The sequence below is a fragment of the Dufourea novaeangliae genome, unplaced genomic scaffold, assembly GCF_001272555.1.
Source record: "Dufourea novaeangliae isolate 0120121106 unplaced genomic scaffold, ASM127255v1 scaffold90, whole genome shotgun sequence".
In the NCBI taxonomy this organism is placed as follows: Eukaryota; Metazoa; Arthropoda; class Insecta; order Hymenoptera; family Halictidae; genus Dufourea; species Dufourea novaeangliae.
The window spans coordinates 485793-499258 of NW_015373969.1; the positions used below are offsets into that span (position 1 = coordinate 485793).

At 42.3% G+C, this 13466-nt stretch overlaps 3 protein-coding genes across 3 annotated transcripts in view; 2 read left to right on the forward strand and 1 right to left on the reverse strand.

The window, feature by feature from the left end:
• The window catches only part of LOC107186803 (ubiquitin carboxyl-terminal hydrolase 48-like), a 55773-nt gene extending 52917 nt beyond the window's left edge, over window positions 1-2856 (reverse strand). The window contains exons 1-7 of the mRNA XM_015574743.1: window positions 2659-2856; window positions 2071-2208; window positions 1794-1997; window positions 1388-1714; window positions 971-1207; window positions 639-889; window positions 59-558 (exon numbers count right to left, since the gene is read on the reverse strand). Coding sequence (XP_015430229.1) covers window positions 59-558; window positions 639-889; window positions 971-1207; window positions 1388-1714; window positions 1794-1997; window positions 2071-2204 — 1653 coding nt within the window. The 5' untranslated portion in view covers window positions 2205-2208; window positions 2659-2856. The remainder of the gene's footprint in view (window positions 1-58; window positions 559-638; window positions 890-970; window positions 1208-1387; window positions 1715-1793; window positions 1998-2070; window positions 2209-2658) is intronic.
• A 344-nt stretch (window positions 2857-3200) lies between these two features.
• Window positions 3201-3951, forward strand: LOC107186789 (mitotic spindle assembly checkpoint protein MAD2B). The gene is made up of 3 exons (XM_015574727.1): window positions 3201-3219; window positions 3277-3574; window positions 3645-3951. Exons 1-3 carry the CDS (start codon window positions 3201-3203, stop codon window positions 3949-3951), a joined length of 624 nt encoding a protein of 207 aa, XP_015430213.1.
• A 5035-nt stretch (window positions 3952-8986) lies between these two features.
• Window positions 8987-13466, forward strand: part of LOC107186792 (potassium voltage-gated channel subfamily H member 2) — a 102310-nt gene continuing 97830 nt past the window's right edge. The window contains exon 1 of the mRNA XM_015574730.1: window positions 8987-9062. Coding sequence (XP_015430216.1) covers window positions 8987-9062 — 76 coding nt within the window. The remainder of the gene's footprint in view (window positions 9063-13466) is intronic.

Consider the following 13466-nt stretch of genomic DNA (forward strand, 5'->3'; position numbering starts at 1 on the left):
AATCAAATATATTTTTCAATAAAATGTTTTTATTATTAGAAAAATAACGGTCTCTTACCTCTTCATAGAAATCTCGTTCTCCACAACTCATGGCCCTATGCGCAGCACCGTTCAGCCTTTTATAGTCTACTTTCGTACCCGGTGCCAATGGTCTTTTTATTTCTGCTTCAAGCTGATTTTCTTTGTTGTCAGACTCATCATATTTTCCATTCCGTTCATTAGACGCGAAATCAACATCATGAGAAGACACTGCGAGCTCTGTGTCTATTCTATTTTCTCCATCCAATTTCAGTACTTTTCCAGGAGTGTCCAAATTGGAAACAGTAGAATCTGGTCCATTCTTACGTTTACCTTCGTCAGACGAATCCGATTTGTCTATCTCACTATGAGTGATGATATTACGAGTAGTAGTATCGGCTTCCGGTTTTCTTAATTTATTCTTCTTACTATAGTTTATTCGCCCGTCCATAGGTACTCTCTTGTAGACCAACATATATGCGGTGTTGGATGAAAGACAACCCTTTGGTATACGCCCTCGTTTTACAACTTTCGTAGTATCTGCAACCAATAAAAAATACTCATCTGTATGGCACAATCTTTTTGAGGTATGATAATATTAGAAAAAGTTTTAAACTTACCGTTAACGCTATCCTCAATTCGTTTGTTCTGCATTTTCTCCACTTTATCGTCACTAAATTGATACCATTCTCCGTTTGAATTACATATATTCGCAATGTAATGACCCGAATGCGCAGATGGCCCTTTATGACTTAGAACCGCAACAAGATTGTACACCTGACTCTGGGATGGGCATCTTACATATTCAGACATATCAAGATCTTCTGGGAACTGTATAAAAGAATTCAACTTTCTTTTCTGCCCAGAATCCCTGACCAAATAAAGCAATATATATGATTCATTAATATAAAGGATGCTAGGCATCAATAGATATTAATAAAGAAGAATGTACCTATGGAACACGAAACGCATTAATTGAATGTTCAACGTTTCCGGAAGCGATTCCAAGCGTATAAATCGTCGTGCATCCTTTTTGTCATTGCAGGTAACACAATGATATTGATTTGCTCCAGTCAGTTGCTCCACGGACAAGTATTTCTCTATCGCCTCCTTGAGGGTAGGTGCAAGCTGCAGGTCCAACTCGTAGTATGTCGTCGAAGTTGGATATTCGGTACCGCATGTAGAGCAACTGCGTCAGACATAAAACCTCGGTTATTCAGGAGGTATTAACTTTCCTATCGGTCAGATCAGTTGATCGCATCAGTCACCGCAGCGAGCAACGTGTCCTACCATGTTCTCATCGTCAAGATCATCAGCATCATCATCGTTTAGGACAATTCTCATTTGTTTTCCACTTCAGAAAACCCACCAATTGATATAGCTGATTTTCCCTTGAGTCAGCGCCTGCAGCATCTGCCTCAGTTGTGAAGTTTGTTGTAGCTTCCCTTCGATATGGCACAGAAGCAGCTTGGAGAATTCCTGCGCGTCCTGCTGAGTTCTAGTGTCCAGTGACAATGCGATAGCCAGATTCAGTGGATCAAGGAGACGTCGGTTTCCGAATTGCATCATTGCAAATATATATTGCAACTGGCCAACTGCTGTCACTGGATGAAATGGTACTCCTGCCTTCTTAGCTTGACACAGTGCCTCCCTTTCTTCTGTATCATCCGTGATGTTCCATTTGTATATAATCCTCCTGGAAATATTCAATTACATTTTCTATTAGATACTTACGTATGAATGAAAATTAGTATTGAATTATTTTCAATACAAACCTCATATCTTCATTATGAAACCACATTTGAATTAAACTGTTAACGTAGCACGTGGCACCTAGATTCTTTAAACCAACATATTCTGTTGGATCACGTAATTCTGATAAAGAACTTTCTAAAGACATTACTTCGATCAGTTGCGATTTCATATACTTTTCTTCCCCTAAACCTGTTAAACATTGTGGATTGTTTGTGCAATTACGCCTGAAAAAAAATATACAGTTAATTTCATAGAACGAAGTAATAAGAACATCTTCTTAATAAATATGTAACTTACTTGCAGTTTTTACAGGTTTTTAAACCTATCCTATAAGCAGTTTCCAAATGTATCCTTTCTATTTCTTCAGGTAAAACCCCTTCTACCCAAGTCCATGCTAGTTTATCTAAATCAGTCTTCTTTATCGGTGGCATTTCTCTGTAAATAATATTAAATAAGTTAAATACATGATTAATTTATATTATTACTTTACAAGAAACAATAATACTTTAATAGATGCAATACATCTGTTAAAAGAAGTTCAAAGATTCCAATAATTGATAATGTACGAAAAATAAAGCAGGAAAAAAAGTTAAATATTCTAGACAAAAACGTTCACTGAAATGAATGTCTCTATTTAAAAATATTGCGAGAAATTATTGTGACTGTACAACGCGATAAAGTGCATGTTTCATTTCGCGCCATGAGAAACTCGCGATTCACTAGTAAAATAAAAAATGGAACGATAGTGGCAGTTGATGCAATCGATTTCACTATATTTAAACAGTCGAGAAGATCATTTAAAAAGAACTGAATGACGTATACAACTGGTAACAAATGCACAGCACATAAACAATCTTATACGTCCAAAAATCATAGATCGAATACCTGCACGAAGGTGTAACTCGTTGAGAATGGTCGAGGTTATGAAAAACGCCGCTACAATCTTTATGACATTCTATTTTTCTTTCACAACATTATCAGACTGCAAAAGAGCCCTATTGCGATCGAAAATCCACTTAATACTATTAGCTATCAATACTTTTCGTTAATAGATGAAGAAGTATCATCAAAACACTGTAACCGTCTGATGTACACTAATCGCCATATGCAATTGGTGTCTCCTAAGGCGCGCGTCAAATCAATCTCTAAATAATACAATATATCAAAACTAATGAAAAGTCTGTTTTAGAAAAAAATACTACAATACTTATCAAGATAAAATTATAATATAAATATTGTATGAAGTATATTTAATTAGGATATTTGTGCTAATGAAGAACAAAATTAACAATACCTGATGACAATAAAATCCTAAATCATTCATTCAAGTAAAAATTCATCTTTTCCAGGTGGAGTACTGTAATTATAAAAATGTTGCAGTTATGAAATAGTTGTAACTGTGAACACATTTTGAAACAGAATTAAAAATGTCTCAGGACAAAATAGGTAAGTCCTACTAAATAAAACAGAAGGATACAAAATATTAATTAAAATTATTTACAGTTGGTAGTGATATCTTGTTGGAATTTCTGGAAGTAGCTTTTAATCATATATTGTTCTTTAGAAATTTATATCCTAAAGAAATCTTTGCGAAAAAGAAGATATACAGCACAACAATATATGTATCTGAACATCCAGAGCTTAATGAGTACTTAAAGAATGTCCTTAGTGCTATTAGAGAACTAGTCGGTGAAGACGAAAACAGTGTGAAAGCAGTGAATCTTGTTATCTATAACAGAAGGAAACAACCAGTTGAAAAATTTGTTTTTGATCTTGTTCAGTTACAAGCAAATAATATAGAGTATGTATTTGCATCAATAACTTATTAATCATCTTATAAATCTTACAAAATACCTTGGTGATTGCTATAGGAAAGATCCATATTATTTAAAAACAGAAGAAGCTCTTAGAACAATTTGTTTAAAATTATCCATGTGTGAAGCGTATCTAAAACCATTGGAACAGAATTCAACTTTTTCTATTGAAATACAAACAAATGAAGCTGCCCATGTAGGTTTGAGTGAAAACCCACGGTGTGAAAATTTTCCATGGATTATCAATGAAGAAGCCCTTGAAATGACTGATAAAAATTTATTGCCACTGAAAACCATTAAAACCGATTGTTTAAATTTACAAATGTATGTTGTTGAAAGTGAAGTAAATAAAAGTACTGACTAATTTTACCTATAGTATATAAATAAATAAATTCTCAGCTTCCTTTAAAAAATGTTCATACTTCCAGCAACATTCATATTTTCTTTGCTCGTTTGCAAAGAAACATGACGGAATCACATAATTATTAAACCTGTTAAAACCGAAGATTAAATTACGGAAAATGAATGGTGGCGTTGACTACCCGTAGAAACGTGTACTAATTGTCTAATAGCTTGAGTGTTTTTATCATAGATGGCATGATGTACCTGTTAAACTGATTTACTTCAGTTCCCGCTATTCCTAGGTGGCGCTTTTAGTACTACAAGTTCGTAATTTTCAAGCGCGTGTGTATCGTGTAGCGCAGCGTTGTTTGTTAAATAATGCAGTGTAAATAAGAAAAGTTTGTGAATTTTGTGATGAGAAAAGTGTTCTTGACATGCCACTCTTCAACGGTGAACAAAATACTTTACTGGACGGAAAGACTTTGCTGAAAGATTGGACTCATGAATGGGAGCAGGTTCTTTCTTCGAAGAGTGAGTTATGGCGCCATATTTTGTTGATTTCAAGTGCTCATCAATTTCGAAATATTTCATCGAACTATCAAATTTCTGAATTTGTTTTTACGTAATTCTCATTAAATTCTTGTAGGACATCTATAAATACGCTCTATTGATCATTTATAAATATATGGATCCAAATATTTGTTTAATCGAAAGGCCGTTTCAGTATCAGTATGCCTTGGTTTGATTTTCTATACAGATTTTAAATATCTACAATAGATATTTTATTATCAACGGTCGTTTCCTCCACTTTCTACTCTTATGGTTAATCGATTTCCTCGTGGTACACGGTTTCAACGGAAGGTGTCAAAGTGGTTGATATTAAACAATGCTATCGATAGACGATACCACTCATATCTCTTTACCTGCACAAGTTTCCATTTCAAGATAGAATACCTCGTTGTCAATGGTTGATTCTGTTGCCACTGCTACCTATCCTACAAATATTTATGTAAATTCTTATTTTCAAATACTGTTAGCAACTGTACAAAACCATACTTAATACTATTAACCATTTCGGATTTTTCAAAAAGCAGAATCAAAGAAACATTACAACTTTTCATTTGTACGTTGCACAAATCCATACAATCCACAGGAAAGTTATCAACAATGGTAAGAGTGAAATTCTGGCAACGACTAGTCAACGAATACGTATCAATCATAACGGTTTTTTTCGTTTGGAAGTTGTTATTTCGGGATATATTTCTTGATCGTCGCTAAACTGCCAATTAACACCGACGTTTCGCGAAATGGCAGCGTCAACGCGTAAAGACGATTACCATCTCTCTCGACGAAAGCTAATTTACGCCTGTACACGCGGTCTTTGTTAGAACGCGATGGCTCGCAACGATATATAATTAACCCCGCGCACGAGCGCGATGTACAATAAAACTCGACGGATGCCTGGAAACGGAAAGAGATAGAGAGCATCGCGTCGAGAGACGCATCGACCGGCGATTCGAATGAAATAAACAACAAAGCAGACGCGCTAGTCAATTTCCGGGCTCTTGAAATATTAAACGGACGTTTAATTATTTCCACCTCGTGAGAAATCGAACGATCCTCCATGGATTACACTACCCAGCACAAACATAGTCCAGTCGTTAGCGAAATAATTACGCGTGCTTACTGGCTACCAACCGTGGGGTAATTATAACATTCCATTACTTATTAGGTACTATACACTACAGTAACTTCATTTCAAACCATTACACTTCACAGTACACTCACTTTTATTCCCCGACTATTAATTCTGCTACAATTCCCTTGGATTAAGGGTACTATACTTTATAATTTAAAAGGGGTCAAAAATAACGAATTCATTTACAAAGAAGCTATTGCACTTCCCCGAAAGATTGAAGAGAACAAAAACGCGTCCTCAAAGTAGCGGCAATAATTAAAGCGATAATTTTCCCTCCTGTTTCCTCCCGAAGAATTCACGTTATCCGCGACTCTTTAGTAGAAAGAGACACAGGGACCTTATCAATATTATCACTGGCTGGCGAGAGGGGTGTACGATAGGGCGGCGTAATCGGGTGGCGAGTGACGCTGGGTAGAGGGAAGAAGGCGGAGGGAGGGCTGGCTGCCGTGAGCGACGCAGGCGCCGTTCACGATCCCCTCAGTATATACCGTCGTCGCCGGCGTCGTCCTCGTCGTCGTCGTCGTCGCCGTCGCCGAGAGAGACGTCGGCCCCGTCGTGTGCCTCCTCGTCGTATTTTCAGTTCCGACCCGAGAACGACGGCGACTAAACGAAACCACGGGATATATAAACGTTTCTCTCTCTCTCTCCCTCTCTCTCACCCTAAACCAAGACAAAAAAGAGGCCGTCTCTGTTTCCTGCCTCGCCACTCGGCTGTGGTATTTTTTTCTTCTCTCGGGCACGCGCGGGTTTATTGTTTTTTTTTTCTCGCGAGGCTGTTCTCTATTTGTTGTTCGTGATGGTCGCCGGGTAGAGGAACGTAACCCCCGGGATTAAAAAGGTGGGAGCACGCGGGAAAGCAACAGTGTTCGAAAAGCAAACCTAACTGCCCTACCTCCCATCTCCCGTTCCACTCTCCCTCCCCCCTTAACCAAGGGGTGTGTTACTCGAGTGCCGGTGTGTTCGATGGAATTGTATTATCGTCCGCGGAACGGTACTCGGATCGTGGAATATATCCTCCGAAGACGTGGATAATAGGTCAGTGACGCAGGAACCTCGATTTTCAGTGCTCACCTGGCGAGGAGGCGTGGTGGCAACGCGGCGAAGAAGGACGACGGCTGAGAGAGAGACGACAGTTCACACAGTGATATCGAGTCGGTGAGAGGATCGGTGGCTGGATACGGGGAGAGGACAAATTCTTCTTTTTTTTATAAGTCGATTGTTACACGGTGTTCCTATACCCCGTCAACGGGGTGCTATCGAACCTGGATTTGGAATCAGAACGAAGGGTGAACGAAGCTGTGTGTTACGAAGCAGGGTGATTGCACGGTGCTTTTACGGTGTGGCAGAGTGTCAGTGGCCGTCGTCGCCAACAGGTTATACATTCGAGAGCGCAGATGTGTATTTCGAGAAATAATCGGGAGAAGAAGCCGCGCGAGACGACGTGCGTCGCGCGGGCAGCCGCCGGTTATTGTCACGGAGAATGAAGAAGAAGTACAAAAATAACTGTCCCTGAGGTGGTTCGGGCTGAAATGCACGATTGGCCGACCCCCCCGCGCGCGGAACCAGGACATACGATTCGGGGGTGTGTGCGCGCGTTACGGGAACGTAACCAGCGAGGATCGGTCACACGGTGAAATCAATCAGTTTCGGTGATAAACGCGACCGCGGATCAACACCACGTGCCTTCCTCGTCCGGCAGATCGAGGGTGTCCACCGTTTTCACCTTCCCTTCCCCATCTCCCTGTCCTCCTCTCCGCGACCCCGCCTGGTTTTTCATCTCCCTCCTTCCCCTCCCCATTTCACCTATATCGGCCATGATACTAGGAATTTTCTACAATCACCTGCGTCGCGATCACGCCGCCGAGAAACAGGTGTCGGCGTACGAGAAGCTGGACCTACGTTCGTCACGGCAACGTTGAGCTCCTCGTGCTTGGCCATCGAGGAGACCTGTCAAAGGAGTCGATTTTCCCTCGTGGTTAATTCTACCAAGCAACGCCAGTGGAAATGTCCGCGCAATGCATACCTCGGAGACGTCCACTGTTGTTCACTGGATCGAACGTAGGGAAGAAGTTTGACATCGAGCCGACCAGGTCGAATCTTCTTCGACGGAACTTCGACGTGACGTCGGTTGTCGCGAAGGTGCGGTCTGTCCGTCTGGAATATTATTCGAGACAGCTTTTCGCTACGGTGAAACGCGTCGAGACGTCGTGGTGCTCGCGAAACGGGTTCTTTTGGTTCTGGTGAACAGCCACAAAACGGAACCGGTTGTTGGTGGTGCCCAAGGAACGTGTCGGACTAAGGGTTGAATGAGAGAAAGAATCAACGTGTGCATAAATCAGAGAGGACGCACCGTTGTTTTACGATAAAGTCGAAGGCTTTAATCGCTACGATTCTACTATACTACCAGATCTCTCCTGGTGTCCGGTTCTGGAATTCGTGGGAACGCGGTGTGGCGCAAGGAACATCAACTATAAATAGATGTTTTCTCGCGTGGATCGTACGTTTTGACGGAGAGCAGACATTGGAACAGAAAGAGAGAGATATATAGAGTACGGACCTCGTGGACACGCACGTCGAGGCGACGCGAGACTATCCAACAATCTTCTCTCTTTCTGTGTCCTTGGATCCAACGGGTAGGATGAACCCATAAGTCAGCCGATGTAACAGGCACGTGCTGCTGCTCGTTGCTGATCATTAGACACATATATACATATATATATATATATATATATATAAAAAAAAAAAGAAAACACGTTCAAACTCTGTCCAGATCCAGCGTGTATCCGAATTTTCTACGATAGATACAATCAGAGGAAACAACGATCATCATCACCTTGCAAGGGGAACAAGTAACTTAGGGGACGTTCCACGAAGAGAGAAGGCACCATACGTGCCATCGTTTAAGTGGAACTTCCTTGGTGGCCACTTTTCCTCGTTTATTATCCTCCCCTTTTGTACGTACGCAAGGAAGCCGAAAGCAAAGGAACATCATTCGTCGTCCGACCAGCAACGAATCTTCTTCTTTTCTCACTCTCTCCCTGCCTTTCACCTCTTCTTGTCGTTACTTCGCCAAGAACAAAGAGGCCCCCGCGGGAACAAAAATCCGTGTGACGGAAGGAACGTGTCGCCGTTATTACCCGGTGCTTCTCTCTATCTCTCTATCTCTCTTGTCCTCGATGATCATTATGCTCAACTCGTGCTGTGCTTTTTTCTACTACCATGCTTGTACGCGTGCCGCGAGTGTTTTCTCAGTGCTGTAGTGATACGCGTTAATAATTACACAGGCTTAACGAGCTGTTACACGTTTCGAAAACGTCAAACGTCGTCGTCGGCCCAGGTACCTGGGAATATTCCTGAGATGCCTGTTAGACGAGGTCACGTGGCGCCTAGGACAACGATCATCGAAACCATCATCAGAAAGTTCGATACGCACGGTACGTTCTATCTTTTGTTCTACCAACGATATCCAGTCATAAACGACACGAAATGATTGAAATGAAAAATAACATTCAACCACGTTTTCGACATTCGATACGAGTAGCGATGGTAAACAGGTTGCAATTCATAGAGAATTCCGTTCTGTTTTTAGGGAATACGTTGCAGTTTATTTCAAACAGGCCACACCGTTCTTGTTTTCCCAATAGGGGACTTATTTCTCATTGATTAAACAACGAAGAAGTTCTTGCGATTATAATCGGGTGTTAATTCGGTTATTACGAGAGGGTAACATGGAATGGTAATTAAGCGAAATTATAAGTGGTACGCGCGCCACGTGTTACTTACACACGCTTGCCCCTCGATTAATTTATCACCCCGTGTTTACACATATCTAGATGAACCAACGATAACAAAACACTCTCGCCGAGAGATGGAAAATTTTAATTAAAAGCCGACGATCAATTCCACGGTTCAACCATCCACTTCCCCCCCCCCCCATCCTCTGTCCGCATTGATTAGGTTAACGGGGTTGATATTCGACCTCACAAATCTAATAAAGTAAAATTTATTCGGGAGTGCATTGACTACAAGCCACACGTATTTGTCTTTTTTTCTATAATATCCGAGAGAAGTCGCCTCGTAAACTTTAATGAAACTTCTCGAGTCTCAAGTGACGGAAGTTCCCGATACTCACGAGAAAGATTAAAATAAAGTTAGCGGGGTTTTCGGTAGGAGGATTGTCGTTCTCGGCCGAAGCTCTCGATATAATCGAAAGTTTTTTAGAAGCGACCGCCCCACCTGGGATATGGAACGAGCAGGCATCGAGCCAGAACTCCGTTTTCAATATTATTTAAAACATCTCGACGGAGGCGAGGCCTCGTTGCGGACTCGGGGAAGGGGTGGGGAGGACGAAGAGGTTCGGTTAAACGGAGGAAAGGGGTAGTTCTGTTTCACAATGGGACAATGCATGTCACTGGCAATATCACTCGAGGCATGGCTCAAGCCTTGCGAGGCAGCAGACCTGGAGAAACCAGACGACAGGGTTGGAGGGGGGGGGGGTTTAGATTGATTGTGCAGGGACGAAAGAGAGCCCGCCGATTTCTTTCGCATTGTCGCGATCCACTGACGTCAGTTTTCTCAAGGAAGATTAGTTTTCTGGAAAATTCGACGGCGAACACGTCTTTGAAACGGACATCACTTTGACCCTAGCTTGATGAACGCAGAGTCTCCTCGACCCAATAAGAATTCGTGTAATAAGTCGCGTAACAATTGCAGCTATTTCAAGTGTCGTAAATTGGGATAACTTTAACTCGGAGAGAGTGACTTTGTCGCCAGTCAGAAAATGATAATTTTCGATTTTGCTGGTCTGCAAATTATTAGATTAAGTCGATTTTTACGTAAAAAGGTATTTTCAAACATGACCATTTTCTGACACTGGGACAAATTTCCCCCAACTTACGGTATACAATTTTTGTACAGTTGCATCTTCAGAACTGTGTACAATGAAACTTTTTCCATCGTTCAGAATCACTCTGCATTCGTTAATCGTGTTTCTTTCGGGGTAAACAATCACCTTTTAGTCGAGATATTCTCGTTCCATAGATAACGAATGAAATAATAGATAATCCCAGTGATCTCTATCGTGAATCTATGACTATTTAATCGTCGATTACCTTCTCTCCTTGGATCGAGCCACAAAGAAGCGTGGAACCCCTGTCAATAACAAGACGGATGGTTTTTGTTCGAAAGTTGAACTTGGTGGCGTCGAGATAAAAAAGCCATCCGAAATAGTCTTGCCCCAATGACGGTGGTTCTGTTGCATGCTCCGAGAAAAACACGGTTGCATCGAAGAATTCGCGTGGCGGTGACGTGTTGACAAAAGAATCCTGGAAGTCGATGATAAACTGCCGAACTTCCATTTGTCGTTCTATCTGTCCCCTGAATACACGATCGAGCGTCGAACTGCATAATCTTCGCGCCGAGATTATTCCGTGCGCGAAGGTATCGATCTTTAAATTGAAATTAATTCCAATGATCGTCAACGAGCACGAATCTGACAAGTCGGCGAGAATACGCGACTCGACTCGCGTTCACGGTCTAGCTTACGAGGATTAAGTACTTGAAAGAGCCCGTATATACCTACTTCTTTGCATAAAGGTTCGGGCTCGTGCCAACAGATGCGATTTCCCCCGGTGGTAAAACATTTTGTCGCCTACGGAAACGGGGTAGGGGAAAAGAAATGAAGTATTATCGAGAGCCTCTAATATTTGGAACAATTTCGACTTACATCGAGAAAAATGTGTTCACTTCCTGCGATCTCCCTTTACATACCGATACAAAGTCCAAAGTTTTAATAGTCTATTATTCCCTTGCTCCAAGTCATTTTTACTCCCTTCATCGAGTGGTCGATCAAGGACGATCATTCAAGGTTCCCCTTGGTCAACCTGTTCTTCTCCAACTACCCTTCTACGCCGTCCATTTCCGTGTCCCGTCTTTCACAGGGGAAAAAAAACCGTTGATGAGGTCGCGGTATCATCGCTCGTTGACAAAAGCCAGCGGGCTGTCGTACAGAAGGGCGCACGGTAATAGGCATTAACGCGATAAATTCTTCGGGAAACCTTTGGAACGCCAATTTATATAATAAAAAATATGTATGCCAGCCCCTTCAGGGTGGGCTTTTGTCCCGGTGGCATTGCTGCCCGTCAAGCCTTGGCTTCTAATCTGACGTCCTCTCTATAGCAAGCGCACATCCAACCCCGTTCGCTCGTTTCGTTCTTTTTTTCTTTCCTCTTCTTCTCTCCGTTGCCCGCCACCTTTTCTCTCTCTGCTCGCCGTTCCTTCCCTCATCAGCCGGGGCCATCTTCTCGATACTCTTCACCTGTCCTCTTGGTATCGTAATCGAATACGACGTTGGAGGGCAATCTATCTTCTCTCTCTTTCTCACACACACACAGGCAAATACTGACACGAGTTCCATCCACGCCGTCGCGGGGAGGCAGCCTTGAGAACAGCTAAATAATTCTCGTTAAACGATTACGCAGTCATCGTCGAAACGTCTCTGTAGATCCCGCCAGGATTTTATTCGTGAATAACAAATGATCTCTCTACCAGGAGACTTCACATTCAATTGATTGAGACACTTAACCCGGAAATTTTGAGATCTTTGTCGCAACGTCGACGAATGGTATACAGAGGTCGACCCTAGCGTTCAGAGTTGTGCAAAATTGTAATCTAATTACAAAATCTAAATTACGATTACAATGTAATTGCAACGTAATTGCAGGACAATGTCAATTACATTTTGCCCAACTCTACTACCGTTACGGTCCCAGTTTTTTGGTATCTGTATACTACACTGATCAGGAATTGGATTCTGATGAGGAACTGGGTCTATAACGGTATATCGTCCTATAAGATCACGCTTAGAACGATATCGCCTCTATAACAAATAAAATGTTCAACGAACTATCCTTTGTTGAAGGAGGATCTTCATGAGATGTCCGTATGGTCGATTACAGGAAATTAAGATTAGGGATGTAATCGCATTAATTAATCGTGTTCAGGAAAGCAGGAGGGGGTGATTCGTGTCAAGGACAGGTGGTTCGTTAAGACCCGGGGCTGAATTTGTGCTCACGCGTAACCGCGACTCCGGTCGAGGAACGCGACACCAGGAACCTGGCACGGTGGCTTACACCGTTCTCGTGTAGCGAAGCTATTAAAAGTCGACAATTCGGATCCCCCCGCTTGAAATTCTACTATTCGCGGAGGGCTAGTGTTGTTCTGTTGCTTGTAAATCTCGCTTATCACGAAGGAACGATTTAATTACACCTGCCCGTTAAAGGCCCGCAAGGAACTCTTTACAAAACTGTCAAGGGTTTGGCAAATTGTTGCTTGGCGTTTACGACAGACCAGTGGGGGCATGGGAGATTTGATGGGTTTACGTTACGAAAGCCGGAGAGAAACGTACGAGGTTTCGAAATACAGTCTGGGCGGAGTTTAAAATTGGGAACAAAGAAAATCGAAGTTCTCGTAGTCACCGGGATTTAGCTATCCAAAGTTCCGCAGACCCACACAGACGATTTCTGGCAGCGTGGAGGGCTAAAACTCCGGGCTATCAGTTTTCAGCTCGATCATCCTCTTGTCGACACCTTCCCTCTTCTTCCTCGAGGTGGGAAACGCGTTCGTCGAGCAAACAGACGGGTTGCTCGTACAAATTCATAAATTCCAATCGGATCACCGGTGATTCATCGACGTCGTTGGGTCGGGGGCCGGCTAGATCGGGACCTCGAGGAGCTCTCTGACCCACTTATACCCCTTTTCCACGAAAAATCGCGCGGAGATAGGAGGGAAAAACATGAAGCGTCGTCGTTCACCCACGTCACGTGGCTTTGACCGTATTT